This window comes from Nicotiana tabacum, chromosome 21, assembly GCF_000715075.1.
Source record: "Nicotiana tabacum cultivar K326 chromosome 21, ASM71507v2, whole genome shotgun sequence".
NCBI lineage: Eukaryota > Viridiplantae > Streptophyta > Magnoliopsida > Solanales > Solanaceae > Nicotiana > Nicotiana tabacum.
Window position 1 is genome coordinate 69,905,459 of NC_134100.1, and position 17,497 is coordinate 69,922,955.

General features: G+C 36.5%; 1 protein-coding gene across 1 annotated transcript; it reads right to left on the bottom strand.

The window, feature by feature from the left end:
* Window positions 1-7,957: 7,957 nt before the first annotated feature.
* On the bottom strand, window positions 7,958-13,521 carry LOC107763455 (electron transfer flavoprotein subunit alpha, mitochondrial-like). The gene is made up of 8 exons (XM_016581943.2): window positions 13,169-13,521; window positions 12,185-12,367; window positions 10,754-10,965; window positions 10,075-10,238; window positions 9,713-9,874; window positions 9,476-9,528; window positions 9,010-9,150; window positions 7,958-8,179 (listed from the first exon to the last, which is right to left on the bottom strand). The coding sequence occupies exons 1-8, from the start codon at window positions 13,238-13,240 to the stop codon at window positions 8,102-8,104; spliced, it is 1,065 nt and encodes a 354-aa protein (XP_016437429.1). The 5' UTR covers window positions 13,241-13,521; the 3' UTR covers window positions 7,958-8,101.
* Between the last annotated feature and the right edge of the window lie 3,976 nt (window positions 13,522-17,497).

Here is a 17,497-nt window from a genome sequence, read left to right on the forward strand (position 1 = left end):
GGATTTAAAAGAGTCTGCCCAGTCATTACACTCTACGAACGCGTAAAATGCCTCGCATTCGCGAAGAATAAGTCTCACCAGCTGCCAATTCCTCTTACACGAACGTGGCAGCTCAATCGTGAACGAAATGACCGAACGACCCCAAGCTTTGCGAACGTGAAGCCTCCATCGTAAATGCATAGGCGTAGAGCCTAATGCCCTTCCCCCCCAGCCTGCCTCTCTTCTTCGCGAACGTGGCTCCCCGTTCGCGATCGCGATGCATAACCTCACCAAGCCTTCGCGAATGTGTCCCTCTCTACGCGAACACGAAGAGCAAAAACCTCTTGCCATAATTTTTCACTACGGGAACACAAGCCCTGCGTCGCGAATGCGAAGAAGCCCACACCATATATCATATCAGTTGCCCAAACATGAAGAAAATTGTCTGAAACTCATCTGAAACACCCATGGGGACCTCGAGGCCCCACCAAATATACCAACAGGTCCTAAAATACGATACGAACTAAGTTGAAACCTCAAATCACATAAAAATACATTCAAATCATGAATCGCACCCTAATTCAAGCCTAATAAAACTAATGAACTTCCAGCTTCTAAAATTGATACTGAATTATATCAAATCAACTCCGAATGACCTCAAATTTTGTACACTAGTCTCAAATGACACAACGAACCTATTTCAACTGCCGGAGCCAAACTCCAAACCCGGTATCAATAAAGTTAACTCTCGTTCAAACCTCTCAACCTTCCAAAACTTCAACTTTCAAACTTTTGCTAAAAACCCTCAAACCAACCTATGGACCTCCAAGTCAAAAATTTGAGGTAATTCAGAGTTTATTTGATATGATTTGGCATCAGTTTTAGAAGTTGGAATTTTATTAGTTTCATTAGGCTTGAATTAGGGTGCGATTTGTGATTTGGATGTTGTTTGATATGATTTGAGGTTTCGACTAAGTTCGTATCGTGTTTTAGGACCTGTTGGTATGTTTGGATAGAGTCCCGGGGGTGTTTCAGATACGTTTCGGACAATGTTTTTCATGTTTGGGCAGCTGATATGATATCTGGTGTGGGCTTCTTCGCATTCGCGACACAGGGCTCGCGTTCGCGTAGTGAAAAATTGTGGAAGGAGGTTTTTGCTCTTCACGTAGAGAGGGACGCGTTCGCGAAGGCTTGGTGAGGCTGTGTATTGCAATCACGGGCAGGGAGCCACATTCGCAAAGAAGTGTGGCAGGCTGGGGGACATCAGGCTCTAGGCTTACGCGTTCGCGAAGCTTGGGGTCGTTTGGTCATCGTGTTCGCGATTGAGCTGTCACGTTCGTGTAAGATGAATTAGCAGCTAGTGAGACTTGTTCTTTATGAACACGAGGCATTTATGCGCTCGTGAAGTGTAATGACTGGCCAGACTCTTTACGTTCCATTTCGAGGGTTAGAGTTATTATATAATATTTTGGGTTGCAGAGCTCGGTTTTGGGCGATTTTGGATATTCATTTTTCCATCTTAGTTTTCATCATTTATTTGGGGATTTGAAGTAGAGAAACTTGGGGATTTTGTAAAAACTTTTCAAAAATAAAAATTGAGGATTTAAAGATCGATTTGGACTTAGAATTGGATGATTTTGTTATGGTTGGACTCGTATCGGAATGGGTATTTGGAATTTGTGAGTTTGATTGGGTTCCGGGGTGCGGTTCTAAGGTTGACTATTTGATTTTGATAAAGATCAAAACTTTATTGTTTGAAATTGTTTCCTACGACATTATTTGTTAATAATAAGTTGGCTGTGACTAGATTCAAGTCGTTCGGAGGCCGGTACATGTGGGAGGGATTGTTGGAGTATTGATTTGCGTGTTTTAGGTAAGTAACATTTCTAAACTTGGAGTTTAGGGTAATAATCCCTGGAAATCATGTTATTCTTGTTATATTAGGGTGACGCACATGCTAGGTGATGGGCGTGTGGGCGTGCACTGCGGTAATCATAATCCGGGTTTTCGTTTGCACTGTATTGCTATCAAGTATTGCATTATCCGTGTAATTCCTACTTGTTAGAGTAATCGAGTTGATTAATGTTAGAAATCATGTTTAGGCTATGTGCTTACTCGGTTGAGACCTATTTAGGCTATTTCTGTTGTTTTGAGTTACCTGTTTTAACTATATTTATACACTCAGTCATGGTTCTTCATTTGCATATCATATCTCAGTCCATGTTCATCATTCATGGTCACATCGCATGACATCATTATTGTTCCTTATGTGGAGTTGTTGGGATGAGTGATATGCGATTGTGAGCCCTTGAGGCTTGAGAGATTGATGATTGAGGTGTGTCGTAGATCCGTGTTTAGCGTGTTATTGTGGACCGGCTGCACGACGCAGCAGGCCATATTGGCTTTACTCTTATTATTATGTGGATCGAGTTGCACACCGCAATAGGCCTTATTGGCTTTATATTAGCACTTAGGCAGTATTTTTCCCTCCGGAGTCTGACATGCTAGCAGTGAGCGCAGTCACAGTGGTATATACATGTGCTTCTGTGAGGGGCATTGATGCAAGGCACCTGTACAGTGCTGAGTAATTGTGTGTATGATGAGTAGGAATTGAGACAGACAAGTTGAGTATTTTGAGAGTGAGAGTACTTGGGGATATCATGTTTCTATCCGTGTTGGGCTTTAATTATTGAACTTGAAAGCATGTCTAAATTTCTGTAATATGGACGAGCCTGTTAGTATAATTCCTTTGAGTTATTTATTGTTATTGTCATCATTATATTTGTGTTTTCATTATATTGGACTTTGACTATCTTTTTTCTGAGCTCGTCACTGCTTTCAGCCCAAGGTTCGTTCTGTTACTTATTGAGTACATGGGATCGATTTTACTTATACTACACTCTACACTTCGTGTGCAGATCCGGGTACATCCGGACGTAGTAATTTCTAGATCCGTGCTAGTACAAGTGCTTGGATATTTCAAGGTAGCTGCTATGACATCCGCAGACCTTGACTCTCTTTCCATTTTTTTCTTCAGTACTGTTCTATTATTCAGACGGTTGTACTAAGGATTTGGTTTATGTTTGATACTCAGTAATGCTTATTTACTCGTTGACACCAAATTTTAGGGTGGTTGTTATAGTATTTCAGTTATTTGTATTAGATATTTATTAGATTTTCGTTGTTGAGTTTATTAAAGCATGTTTATTCAAATGTTTAGTAGTTATGTGATTGTCGGCTTGCCTAGTAAGTGTGTTAGAGACCATCACGACGGGTTAAAATTTTGGGTATTGATATCTTTGGGAATCAAAACTAAAGTTTGTCCATTTTACTAGGAAATATAATTATGTTGTTGCTTTTATTTCTGTGTTTAATTGTCTTGTTCTTTCTTATGTGATTTTAATTTTCAAGTACCTTAAGTTATCTTATAGTGTTATCAGTTTTTCTGTATTTCATATGATGTACTTTTGTTTTATGAAGAAAATAAAATTCTTCAGTTGGATCTAAGATGAATAATGAAGATATATGCCTTCTGGATAGTGCTACAACTCACACGATACTAAGAGAAAGAAATATTTCTCTTATTTAGTTATGAAAAAGGCATATGTGAATACAATATCAGTTAGTAAAAAATTAATTGAGGGCTCTAGAAGAGCGGATTTATTACTACCTGGTGGAACAATATTAGCTATAAATAATGCCTTGTGTTGTAGTAAGTCTCAAAGAAACTTATTGAATTTTAAAGTTATTCGCCAAAATAGCTACCATGTTGAGACTGCCAATGAAGGAAAGGTTGAATACCTTTATATTACTACAATAAAAGTGAAAAAAAGATGTATACATAAAAAGTTACCCGCATTTTTATCTAAATTGTATCACATAAGTATTAGTGTAGTTGAATCACATGCCATAATAAATAAGAAATTTACTGATTCTAATGATTTTATCATTTGGCATGACCGATTGGGTAATCCCGGTTCTCATATGATGCGCAAAATAATTGAGAATTCACATGGGCACACATTGAAGAATAAGAAGATTCTTCAATCTAAAGATTTCTCTTGTGCTGCTTGTTCTCAAGGAAAATTGGTTATTAGACCATCAGCAGCTAAGGTTGGAATTGAATCCCCTGCATTTCTAGAACGTATACAATGTGATATATGTGGGCCCATACCCTTCATATGGACCATTCAAGTATTATATAGTTTTATTAGATGCATCTATAAGATGGTCTATGCGTACTTGTTATCAATTCGCAATATGTCATTTGCGAGATTGTTGGCTCAAATAATAAAGCTAAGAGCACAATTTCTAGATTATGTAATTAAGACAATTCGTCTTGATAATTCTGGTAATTTATATCACATGCCTTTAATGACTATTGTATATCAACTGGGATAACAATTGGTTGCTCACGTTCATACTCAAAATGGTCTAGCAGAATCATTGATCAAACGCTTCCAATTATTTGCTAGATCAATGCTTATGAGAACAAAACTTTCGATTTCAGTTTGGGTCATGCTACTTTGCATGCAGCAACCCTTTTGCGGATAAGGCACACAAGTTATCATAAAGTCTCCCATTACAATTGGCATTTGGTCAGGAATTAAATAATTCCCATCTTAGAATTTTTGGTTGTGCGGTGTATGTTCCAATTGCTCCACTACAACGCACAAAGATGGGTCCCCAAAGAAAATTGGGGATATATATTGGGTATGTATCTCCTTCTATATAACTGGAAATTTATTTACGGAAAGATTTGTTGATTGTCATTTTGATGAATCAGTATACCCAATATTAGGGGGAGAAAATAAACTGCTGAAAAGAGAGATAGATTAGAATGTATTATCACAATCTTATTTGGATCCTCGTATAAATCAATGTGAACAAGAGGTTCAAAAGATAATTTACTTATAAAATATTACAAATCAACTTCCATATGCATTCACTCACCTACCAAGGGTGACTAAGTCACATATTCTAGATGCTAATGCTCTAATTCGAGTTGATATCCCAATAGGACAATCAATAAGTGCAAACGAGTCAAGTCAAGCTTGAAATATAGTAGACCAATCGGTTCTAAAGATAAAAATTCTCGAAGAAGGAAAGGAGCAAATGATCAAGCTGGTCATAATACGGAGGTAGTGGCTCAAGAAGAGCCTCGAGACATAACAAATTATAAGACCTCAGGGGAGGTCCAGGTACCTGAAAATAATGAGAATGAAGATATCTCAATAAGTTATGTCACTACGGGAAAAAAGCGAAACCAAAATGATATTGTTGTTGACAATATTTTTGCGTATAATATTGTTGTTGAAATAATGCAATAAGATGAGGATATTGAACCAAAATCTATCGATGAATATAGACAGAGAAATGATTGGCCAAAACAAAAAGAAGTTATCCAGCCAGAATTAACTTCACTTGAAAAACGTAAAGTCTTTGGACCTATAGTCCGAACACCTGAAGGTATAAATCCAGTGGGGTACAAATTAGTTTTTGTGCAAAAACGAAATGATAAAAATAAAGTTGTTAGATATAAAGCGCGACTTGCGGCATAACGATTTTCGCAAAGGCCTGGTATTGATTATATGGAGAAATATTCTCCTGTGGTAGATGCTATCATCTTCGGGTATTTTATAAATATGACAGTGCATGAAAGCTTGATATGCGTCTAATGGATATTGTCACAGCCTATTTGTATAGTTCATTAGACAACAAAATTTTTATGAAAATCTCTGAAGGATTTAAAGTACCTAAAGAATATAAGTTTTCGAGAAACTTGTTCAATAAAGCTTTAGAAATCCTAATATGGATTGAAACAGTCATGGCCCATGTGGTATAATCACCTGAGGGAGTACCTGTTGAAAGAATGATCCAATTTGTCCTTGTGTCTTTATAAAAAATTCTGGATCTGAATTTGTTATAATTGTTATATTATGTTGATGATTTAAATATCATTGAAACTCCTGGGGAGCTTCCAAAGGCAGTAGATTGTTTGAAGAAAGAATTTGAAATGAAAGAAGATTTTGTCTTGGTCTGCAAATTAAGTATATGAAAGATGAAATTTTTGTCCGTCAATCAACATACACCGAAAAGATCTTAAAGTGATTCTATATGGGTAAAGCACATCCATTAAGTACCCCCGATGGTTGTGAGATCACTTGACATAATAAAGATCTATTTCAACCTCATGAAAATGATGAAGAGCTTCTTGGTGCCAAAATACCATATCTTGGTACAATTAGAGCATTAATGTATCTTGCCAATAATTTCCGACAAGATATAGCTTTCTCAGTAAGCTTGTTAGTAAGTTTTAGTTCTTCCCCAACATTAAGACATTGGAATTGTATTAAGCATATATTCAGATACCTCCGGGGGGCCATTGATATGGGTTTATTTTATTCAAGTGAATCAAAATCAGCATTAATTGGTTATGCAGATATAGGATATTTATCTGATCTACATAAAGGTCGATCTTAGAAAGGCTATTTATTTACATGTGGAGGTACAACCATATCAACGAAACATACTATGGTTGCTACTTCTTCAAATCATGTAGAGATAATAGCCATTCATAAAGTAAGTCGAGAAGGCATTTGGTTGAGATCGATAACTCAACACATTCAGAAAACATGTAGACTTTGTTCGAGGGAATATTCCAACAACATTGTATGAGGACAATGCTGCGTGCGTAGCTCAACTGAAAGGAGGATACATCAAAGGAGATAGAGCAAAATACTTTTCACCGAAATTTTTTTCACTCATGATCTTCAAAAGAATAGTGAAATAGATGTTCAACAAGTTCGTTCAAGTGATAATTTGGCAGATCTATTCACTAAGTCATTACCAACCTCAACATTTGAGAAGTTGATATGCAAGATTGGAACGCGTCGTCTTCGATACATTAAGTGATGTTTTCATCAGGGGGAGTAACTACGCACTACACTCTTTTTTTCTTAACCAAGATTTTATCCCATTGCGTTTTTCTGATAAGGTTTTTAACGAGGCAGCAAGTATTGCATATTACATATAACTATGTACTCTTTTCTAGTAAAATCTAAGTAAAACATATTTATTTTACATGGACATCCGAGGGGGTGTTGTGAATAGATTAAGAGAGTGCATGCCCGTGCTACTATAGACATCCATTTCCCTTACTATTTGATGTTGAGTACTCTCATTGCTTTTACTGTTTGATAGAGTGCAAGTTCACTTTTTAGGCTTATAAATAGCCTTATAGTCTAATGGGTAAACACACACAAGTGAAAGAAAGAAATAAGATATCTCTTCTTATATTGTTCTTGTTACTTTGTTTTTCTACGTTGCTTTTATTTTATAACATGTATGTATTATCTTTTTCAAAATTTTGTGGGGTTGCTCCTTCTTCCGCGGTTCTTCTTTGGTATCAAAGCTAATATTATTTTGGCGGAGTCAATTCCATGAGATAAAGACTATGCACTTATGAGATAAAGACTATGCACTTACTCTCAAAGAGTGGTGTAAAGCCCAGTGAGAGAAGGAAAATGATGTAGTATTTAGCATATTTTGTTCCTTCAGAAACTTAAAATTACCACTTTGTCATGTGATTTATGAATTTGACATTAATGTTTAAGAACTGTCACAGGAACATGGTTAATAATCTTATTATCGGTAACATTTCCGGACTCAATCAGCTGTAATGCAAAATCCACCAGAATCAATTCCTTATCTTGGTAAACTGGGCTATTACGTACACAAGGAATTGTTTAACCTGGTATTACACAGAATTTCCTACTGCCCCTTGAACTAACAAACTATTGAAGAGGTACCCACTACTGGCGCAGCTAATCTTTAAGTGTTGTGCTATGTGCAAACTGCTTCTCAAAAGGACATGAAGAAGTCCTAAGACCTAAAATTCAGAAACTAATTGGTACGTGTAATCCAAGATGCAGGTAAATTATCAGAACTTACAAGACACAGATGACGAAGAAGAATAGCAGTGAAAAATTGTTGAAATAATACAATAATTATATATTATTCGTGGATGACAATACGTCCTCCACCACATACATCATCTTCATCTTATTGAATGGACTTTCCTGTATTTTCTAAGTTCTCTAAGGAATACATTGGTATTTGTCTACTTTTTCTCAGGAATTTTCTCTAATAACTCCGGAATGACCTCGAAAAGATCACCCACAAGTCCATAATCAGCAACCTGCAATTCAAAGAGACCAAAGTTTACAACATGGATCTAATGCGCAGCCTTTCGCCCATATAACAAGATCAAATTACCCTCTCAATACAGAAGCATTCACCCGGTGGAGTCTTCATGTCTTTACACAATTTGAAGGAGATACTTTTTTTTCAATAAGTCAATTTCAAGGAGATTTATGCTAAATCAAGTAATCAACTTCTTGACGGGATAACTCAGTACCAATTTAAGTACACAGTCTAAAACACCAACTTATCAGAATGGACTGCATTGAGAATTCTTGTAACACATATGGCTCTTGTGGTATTGTAAATTGCTTTACAAGCCATGGCCAATTCATTATTTCTGAACACTTTAAACATCCAACACCCCCCCCCCGGGGGGGGGGGTTGGAGTTCTCATAAATCATAATAAAATAAATAAACACGTTATCTTCCTCTCTATTCCATGTGCCAATTGATTCTCAGCCTTTAAGCAAAATTTGTCTTAGTTTGTTCCTAAATCATTATATTTGGTTGGGTGAGAAGACGAAAGGTGCATTATCAGTCATTTCTCTTGCTTGCTGATGAGGTAAAATTGGAAGTCAGGGCGCTCCATGCCAACTTTTTCAGTTGCTCCAGAATTTAATGGAAATAAGTATGGTGTGCTCTACTTCCTAAGTGCTAACAACCGTTAGTAAATAAATCAATACTCCATCAAAGGTAGTAAGACAATGGGTTAATCTCTCCTTTACCCTTCTCTCTGTCTTGTGGAATAACATAGTGCGAGAAAAGCAGAATTTGTTTGAGCATGAATTCATTTTGGAGAGAAAAAACAAACGGATTGACCCTGACCTGGAATATGGGTGCATCCGCATCTTTATTCACAGCAACAATGACCTTGGAATCTCTCATGCCTGCTATGTGTTGAATCGCCCCAGAAACCCCAAAAGCCATATACAATTCTGGGGCAACAATTTTTCCAGTCTGGCCAACCTGAAATCAAAAAGGAAAAACAAAAACCGTATTTGAAAAAGCTGACTAATTTGAAAAAAGTCACCGACTGTAATTATTCAATCACTTAAAGCATCAACAAGAAAAGTCAAATGAAACCTGTGATAGGTTCCAGTTTCATGAGTACACCACCAAACTATTCCAAGTATTTTTACTTGCACAACATTTTAGGGTTGACTCATTATACCATAAACATAAACTTTCTTAGACAAAAGCAAAGATAACAGGTTACAACATATGTGAAAATCCATTTTAACTTTTTTAAAGGCACAGAAGTCACTCAAAGCAACGATATTTCTAGTGTTACCTGGAGGTCATTGGGAACAAATCCAGCATCTACAGCAGCACGAGTGGCACCAACTGTGCAAGAGAGAAGTAAACCAGTTTAATAAACAAACTAAAAGCAGGTAGAAATAAAGCTGCTTCCTATGCAAATGGCCACTATGAAATGAAAAGTAATTCTAGATATGAATTCATAAAAGACAGATTGATTGAGAATAAAGAAGTTGCATAAAAAATAGCAAAATAATGGGAGTGCGCAAACCTGCAGCACCAATTTTCTCTGCGAGCTTATCTATCATTTTGAAGTTCTCAGCACTCTTTACACCTCGTCCCCCAGTAACTACAATACGTGCATTTCCAAGATCCGGGCGTTCCGCATTTTGGGAGGAAAGCTTTATATATCTTGATTTACCAACTGAATCATCTGTAAAACAAATTATCTCACTTCAGGTTTCAACATACTCAAGTTTTTTTTTTCTTCTTTTGATAAGGTAAGGTAAATCAACCTACTCAAGTTTCTTTACAAGAGATTCAAAGACAATATCAAAATCAACAAGATTGGAATAAAAAATGCCATATCTTGGTTATGGCAGAAGATATAGGCTCAGATCATAACTGACAGACCTTCATCCAAGGTTGAAAGATCAACTTGATCTATTGAGGCAGCATCAGATTTCGAATCAGCCGGTAATGAAGCAACAGGAAAAGATGTAGCTCTAATGCTCAACATACATGGGCTGGAACCTGTGTAACGAATTGTGGAAAGAGCATTTCCTGCATATATTGGCCTGTGACATTAAAGACAATCCAATTAAAATCAACATAACTTATAGCTTAGCCGAGAAGACAGAAACAGTGTTGTAGTCGGGAGTGAAAAACCAGATCTCATCTTGTAGCGGGATGTGCTATAGTTCCTATATATTTTTCAAAATAACTCTGATGAGTTGGCAATTTGTGGCAAGTTATCATATCTAAGAGAAAACCAGAAAACGATTGCTCTCAAACTAGGTATACACAAAATGTTCAATTGTAAAAGACAAGGGTATTTCCTCACTGTCATCAAATGACCGTTCAGTATAATGATCATACTCATGCAACAAGATATAATAGGAATCCGATGTATCACCAAACCTAATAATAGGTAAAGCTTTTCATTCAACCAGAGCGCTGGTAATGCCAACCTCTCAATTTCACCCATCACTCCAAACAGGAAAGAGTTGAAAAAAATCACTTGAAGTGCTCACTATATACAAGAAAATTTCTATTTAATGTAGTATGATAAGGGAACCACTAAAGAAATCACCTAATAAAGAGGTTTGATCCAGATATCTTAGTGACATCAGTAATTGGAGAAATGTCCAGAAGGGCTGCTGCACGCGGTAATACATTTTTCCCAAATGAACCTGATGCAGCGATTATGTGTGAGTAGCCACCTCTCTGCTGAACCAGATGGACTAATTTGGCCCATGGTTCAGCCAAAGGATAAGTAAATTTGTCAGAATCAGCAATAAGGACCTAGAAAACAAAAACCAAAAACAACATGAGCAAAATAATGGAGTTGAATTGATTGGATTCATTGAAGCCTTTTTTCCCCTCTATGTGCTAAATCCTGAATGCTTTAACTAATTTAAATGCTAGTTACGGCATTTTTGTCTCAATGGTCTAAGGTGTAGAATGCTTGGATTAAGTCAATTAGCAACTCTCATGTAAATCATATGGATGCTTAAAAATGAAAATTGTATAATTGTAGAACAAGGACTCTAAACAAGAGATAAGCATTATTTTGCAGCAAGCATGACCTGTGGATAACAATCATATGATATCTATGTGTTTAATTTGGAGAAAACCAATACAATTTTGTACTCACTTTCTACAAAACTGAGAGATATTGTATATAACAAGTAACCTTCAGATAGTCTTTTTTTAAATGATTGTGGTGCATGGTCAAGCTTGCACACACCTCGACTATTCCATAGGGCACCTGCTACCTCCCATCAGCATAGGCACTGGGTAACTTTGCCTACCAACGCTTTGGCAGATGGGAAGAAATCACCAAGTGTTTTTGCCTCCACAGAGATTTGAACCTGAAATTTCATAGTTCTCCTCTCATTTCATTGACCACTAGACTACACTCTTGGATACTAAACTTTGGATACTCTTGACAACATAATCTATCATCCTTCCTGGATTTTGTTCCATGGCATGCTTTCCGAATTTCAGTTAAAGTCAATTGAATGTATCATTTCCAAGCAATTCGGCTAATCTTTTTTCCCAATACATAAGATAACTGTATTCTGTGATCACTCTATCCACAAGTGTCCAACCGCTCCTCAGATTTTAGCTTTACGGTATCTTAAGCCATTCAAAGGAAAGGAAACCACAAGTAAAGACTCAAGAGTGTGCTTGTCTATGCAATCATCAGAAAAATTCACTGGTCCTTGAATTTCCAAACATCTTTCGTGATTTTAGTTCAAGAATATTATCCTCTCTTTCCTCCTCCGTTGGAAGATAATTCTCTCTCTGTAACAAAGTAAACATGTCTAAAGGTGTATCATACAATCACTAAAGCATGTCAAATAGAATACAACTACTCCTCTTTCACGTTGAACTAGGGATGACCTTGCTAAGATGTTATTGAAAAGCGAACAAACAAAATTTGAAAATAGCATAAAGTTAGTATTCCCTGCACAACAGAACTGAAACAAAAACAGTCCAGCATCCAAAAAGGAGTTACCTGAGAAATGGAAAGGTGGGATGAAGCAGCATGTGCCGCAGCTTCCTTCAGGGATTGACCGGATCCAGCAAGTAGCAACGATACAGAATTGTCCCCACCTAAAGATTTTGCAGCCTCAACGGCACTTAATGATGAGGTTTTGATTGATCCTCCTTCATGCTCAGCTAATACCAATGTACTAAGCTACACATACAAGACAGCAGAGGTGTAAATTTAAGCTCAATCAGAAGCAAAATTCGTCTATTATAGAACCATAACAATTCAAGCTCAAATTTGTAAGCATGGATTTGAGCTATATGATTATCAAACACAGAAGCTATTCAGAGGTTCTCCTTAATTAATTACACCATTGAATCATAAGCAATAAAAATAGCCCCTTTAACTTCCTCATTTACTCAGAAACAGAATTCCTGACCCACTTGCATTTGACTTTGATGCTCAGCCTAGTAAAATTTCTTGGATAAAACTGCAATTGAGCTGCAGAACAAGGACACAGCTGCAGCAACAGAAGAAAGGGACGGCCTACCATACAACGAAAGACACAATTATAGTTGAAAAACTTATTTGGGTTCAGCTCTTTATTAAGTTGTTGTTGATTCGAGAAAATAATGCCCTTTTTTTCATCTTTCAATAATTAAAGAAAGTAAGTACTACATGAAAGAACCCAATCACGTTATTATTCGTGTTCTTCACAATTCCAGAAGATTCATCTATTATGTGAATTCCTTTACACACTAAAATTACTGGGCCTGGGCTAAAGCATTCATTCGACCTTATTAGTCACTTCGAGGTCTTAGTAAGCATGTAGAAAGATGCACAAAAATTGAATTGACACATCTTAAAAGAGCGAGCAATTCCGAGTTATGTAATTACTTGAATTCAAAGCTACTGAAAATAGTTACAAACTAAACTGGTAGTTCGAATGCCACGCACATAAGTCAGAAAGAGTAAGGAGTGTTTTTGATTAAAAGGAAAAGGGCTTACAGATCGATAAGGTGTTATACGTGCAGTGATGGAGAGTTTTCTGAATGCGGAGAGCATCCTTCCACTGGCCATTTCATCAAACTATGAGAATTCGCTTCGACTTTATGTTATTTTGGGTCAAATGTCGTGTCATTAAAATTAATTAAAGATTCATAAATAGTGGCGTGGCGTGTTTATCTCTTTTCTTTTTCAGCGTGGCGTGGCTATCTATTCCAAATTTCCCATACCAAACCTACGATTGCCTGCTCCGCATTTGCCCCAGCAGCAGCTCCTTGATCGTCAAAAAAGTGATCTCTAGATTCAAAAGAATTTTGGGATTACTACTTCCAAAACTCTTTCTTGAACATTAACTTCACCAAATGCCAACTTCTAAAAAAAACTTTTTAATTTATTGGTTTCTGATAAATTATTGATAAAAGGGTCAAATTTATCAATTTATTTTAAAAATTATCTATATTTATCCTCTATTACACTATTCAGTTAAATTTACTTTACTTTATATTATTCGACTAAATTTATCCTTACTACTATAACACATATGACTAAAAGCAAAGACTCTTGCTTTATTATTGGGAGAATACATAATTACCCCTCTCAATTAGTCTAAGTTGGCCAATTACACACTTTGAACTTTGTGGTTATTGTATAACCTTAAACTATTTTAAAATAAAATTATTTTACCATTTTTTACCAACATGGCATAGAAAGTGATTACACTCTCCATCAAACGCATGAGAAGCAAGTAGAAAAGCATTCTTGACCAGAAAATCAATAACATTGGCTGAAAAAATCTATTTTTGACCGCCCAAGCTCCATCATTCCACTTTTCACTCCATCTAAAAAAAATTCTCAATTCTTTCGAAAAAACATCATTATATCTCACTAACCACAAACCCAACTCTTTTATCTCACTAAAATTATTTGTTTGAGACATAAAAAATAAAACCAAATCATAAAATTTATTTGGTTGAGCCAAAGAAAACAATAGGTCATCATTTATGCTTTTTCAATAAATTTATTTCAAAGACAAATCTATATTTTTTTTTTCTTTACCGAGTCTAGTATTCTTATCAAGATATTCATTATATCACTTCTAAGTAACTTTCTCGCTGTGAAACTTTTATTATAAACGAGGATAATAGTATTGCTAATAGGATTTTAAATTTTTCATCATTTACATATGAAAGCAAAGGGGAAATGAGACTAGTGTTCTCGCTATTTTTTCTTCACTATTTGAGAATAAACTCGGTATGGTCTACTAATTTCTCAGTTGGACGTTGGTGGCTTGGTAGTGGTTTGGATTTCATGATTTATTTGTGATGATTCAGCAGGTGGTTTTAGTTTTATGGCTGTTTAGTGGTTCAAAATGGTAAAAATATGATGAGTAGAAGATGGTGGGAGAAAAAATATAAAAAAAAACATATTTTAGAAAGAAAAAAATAATGTAGCAATACATGTGGAGTGCGTGAGTATCACTGCCCAACTAAATCGGGTCTTAGTTAGGGGGTGATAATAATTTTACTTTGAACAAGTTCAGGAGGGTTATAGGACCTCCTCGCAAACTTAAGGTACATAGATGGAAAATTGGGACAAGTTAAAATATAGAAACCTTTTTTATACAGTGGTTACATAAATCTAATAAAGAAAAGAAAGCAAAGAATCTGAAAGATTATTTATAGTGATCAATATATAAGAAATGTTATTAACATAACAAGATATCAAGAGAAACTATAGCAATCATATGATGATTGAATCTTTACTAGAAGATAATTCCTTATTACGCCCCCCTTAAGATAGTGGGTCGTTTGAAAACACCAATCTTGAAGCAGTTTTTTCTCAAAAGGACCACGTAATAGAGCTTTGATAAACAAGTCGGCAAGTTGGTCACCGGAACTGATGTGTAGGACACGAAGAACTTTACTTTGAATCATCAGGCGGACAAAATGGTATTCAATATCAATGTGCTTTATTCTAAAATGGAAGATCGGATTCGCACAGAAGTAAGTAGCACCAAGATTGTCACCAAAAAGTGCAGGAACATCATCCATCGATACGGATAACTCTCAAAAAAGATTAATAATTCAGTAAAGTTCAACAGTTGTAGAATCCACTGCACGATATTCGACTTCAGCCGAGGATCATACAATAGACCTTTGTTTGCGAGAGCACCAAGATACTAGATTTTTGCCTATGAAAACAACAAAACCACTTATTGAGCTCCGATCATCTTTGTTTTCCCTCAATCTATATATGAATAGGCATGCAAAGTTAATGGAGAATTGTGAGAAAGAAAGATCTCATGATTTGTCATGCCTTTAAGATAGTGCAAGACCTGCTTGAGAGAGGACCAAAGGCGTTCAGTTGGTCGGCTTGAAAACTGAGCAAGCTTGTTTACAAAAAATACGATATGAGGATGAGTGAATGGAAGATATTGGAGGAAGCCAAGGAGTGCTCGATAATGTGCCAGAACAGTAAAATAGGAGCTATTAGCAAGGCCTAGGTTATGAGTAACTGAAATTAGGGTTGAAACTGCCTTAGCTTCAAGCATCTGAGCACATCCAAGGACATCCAAGATGTACTTATGTTGGGACAAGAACAGTCTTTCAGATGGTCTTCAAGGAAAACCTATTGTCAAGACACTCAACAAATTGATTAATGGCAAGAGAAGAAGAACCAGTAACAATCAAGTCATCAACATAAACCAGTAAATACAATGAGCCACCTGAGCATATATAAATGAACGAGGAATTATATGAGTGTGCCATAGTAAAACTTGAGGCAAGCAAATATGATTTTAGTTCAGAAAACCATGCACGAGATGTCTGCTTGAGTACATAAATGACCTTATGAAGCTGACAAACATGAGTTGGATTATAGGATTCAACAAATCCCGATGGTTGATTCATGTAAACTTCCTCTTGTAGCGCTCCTTAAGGAAAGCATTATTAAAATTCACTTGTTGAAGAGGCCAATCTTAATAATGGAAAGCGATAAGAGAGTCCTAATAGTTGTTTGTTTAGCTACTGGTGAAGGGGTATCACCATATCAAGCATGTTCTTTGATGGAAACCTTTAGCGACGAGCCACCTTGTACTTGTTGTTGACAGAACCATTTGAATTATATTTGATTCAGAACACCCATTTGCATCCGACAAGGTTTTTAGTTGCATTCTTCGAAACAAGAGACAATGTGTCTTGGGTTTTCAAAGTGTCACACCCCAACCTTGGGGGGGTGGCCGGTACCCGGTGCCCTAAGGCCTGAGCGTACCAATCTTGATACATGTAATGTACTCAACCATACATGGGCCGACAAGGCCTCTGACTACTGATTAGCTGATCAAAAGATAGAACCACCTAAATGCTGAAAAGGCCCAACATACTTATATATGCCACAAGGCCGACAAGGCCAATATAATCATAACAAGTCCACTAAGAAGGTCGACAAAGTCACGCAAGAATACATATACAAAACGACTATCTACAAGCCTCTAGAGAGTACAAAAACAACATCTTGTAGGGGAAAGACCCTGACATAACCAACTATGTATATACATATGACCAGCATACCTATCAACTCACTAAATAACTCCGGAAGAAAGGAGTGTGACAACCTTTAACTGAGTCGAGTCACCTACTGCGAGGTATCATCTAAATCTCTATATGTACTTGCGGGCATGAAACACTGTTCCCCTTTCTGTTATCTCTCTGTAAGGTTAACATAACCTTTATCTAAACATAATGTTACCTTACTAGTCAAGCACTCCTACGCTACCCTTCAATCGTAATATAAGCACAGTCTTAACTATCATTCAACCGAAAATCCCATCTAAGTTTTTCCCTTTAACATTACTATTTTCTCTCTTTAACCCTACTAGCAAAGCTTTATGAATTATCATCATAGTATAGAATATGACATTTCAAGATCACACTCATGGATATAAAGATATTTTATCAAAATGGTAGTATACATTTCATCATAATTCAGTCTAGTCCTGATATCTCGATGCATGTGAACCTTGACATGGCCCTACCCTAGAGCCCTGATCTGGTACAAATCGTTCTAACATAAGAGAAGAAAGTCCTCCAACCATTTGTCCGTTTACTTGTCATTTGTCGCTGCTTAGGAATCCTATAAAAGTACCCATTATTCTGACCCTCATGGTCGGACCAATACCCTCATTTGGATATTGTTATGTGGATGATGACGAGTCCTAATTAACTGACTCCTACATCTCAATTCCTCAGAAGACCTCACATCCTCTGGTGAGACATCATAGTACGGGGCCTAAGGATCAACTAATCTAGTCAACACTTGTGTTGCCCTCCTTAC

What these genes read in the sequence shown, in the direction of transcription:
- LOC107763455 (XM_016581943.2), bottom strand. Translation starts at nt 13,240, where the DNA reads ATGGCCAGTGGAAGGATGCTCTCCGCATTCAGAAAACTCTCCATCACT. An exon ending in TTGTTCCCAATGACCTCCAG is followed by an intron (nt 9,151 to 9,475) that starts GTAACACTAGAA and finishes TTTTGATTTCAG; the next exon opens with GTTGGCCAGACTGGAAAAAT. An exon ending in CGGATGCACCCATATTCCAG is followed by an intron (nt 8,180 to 9,009) that starts GTCAGGGTCAAT and finishes TTTGAATTGCAG; the next exon opens with GTTGCTGATTATGGACTTGT.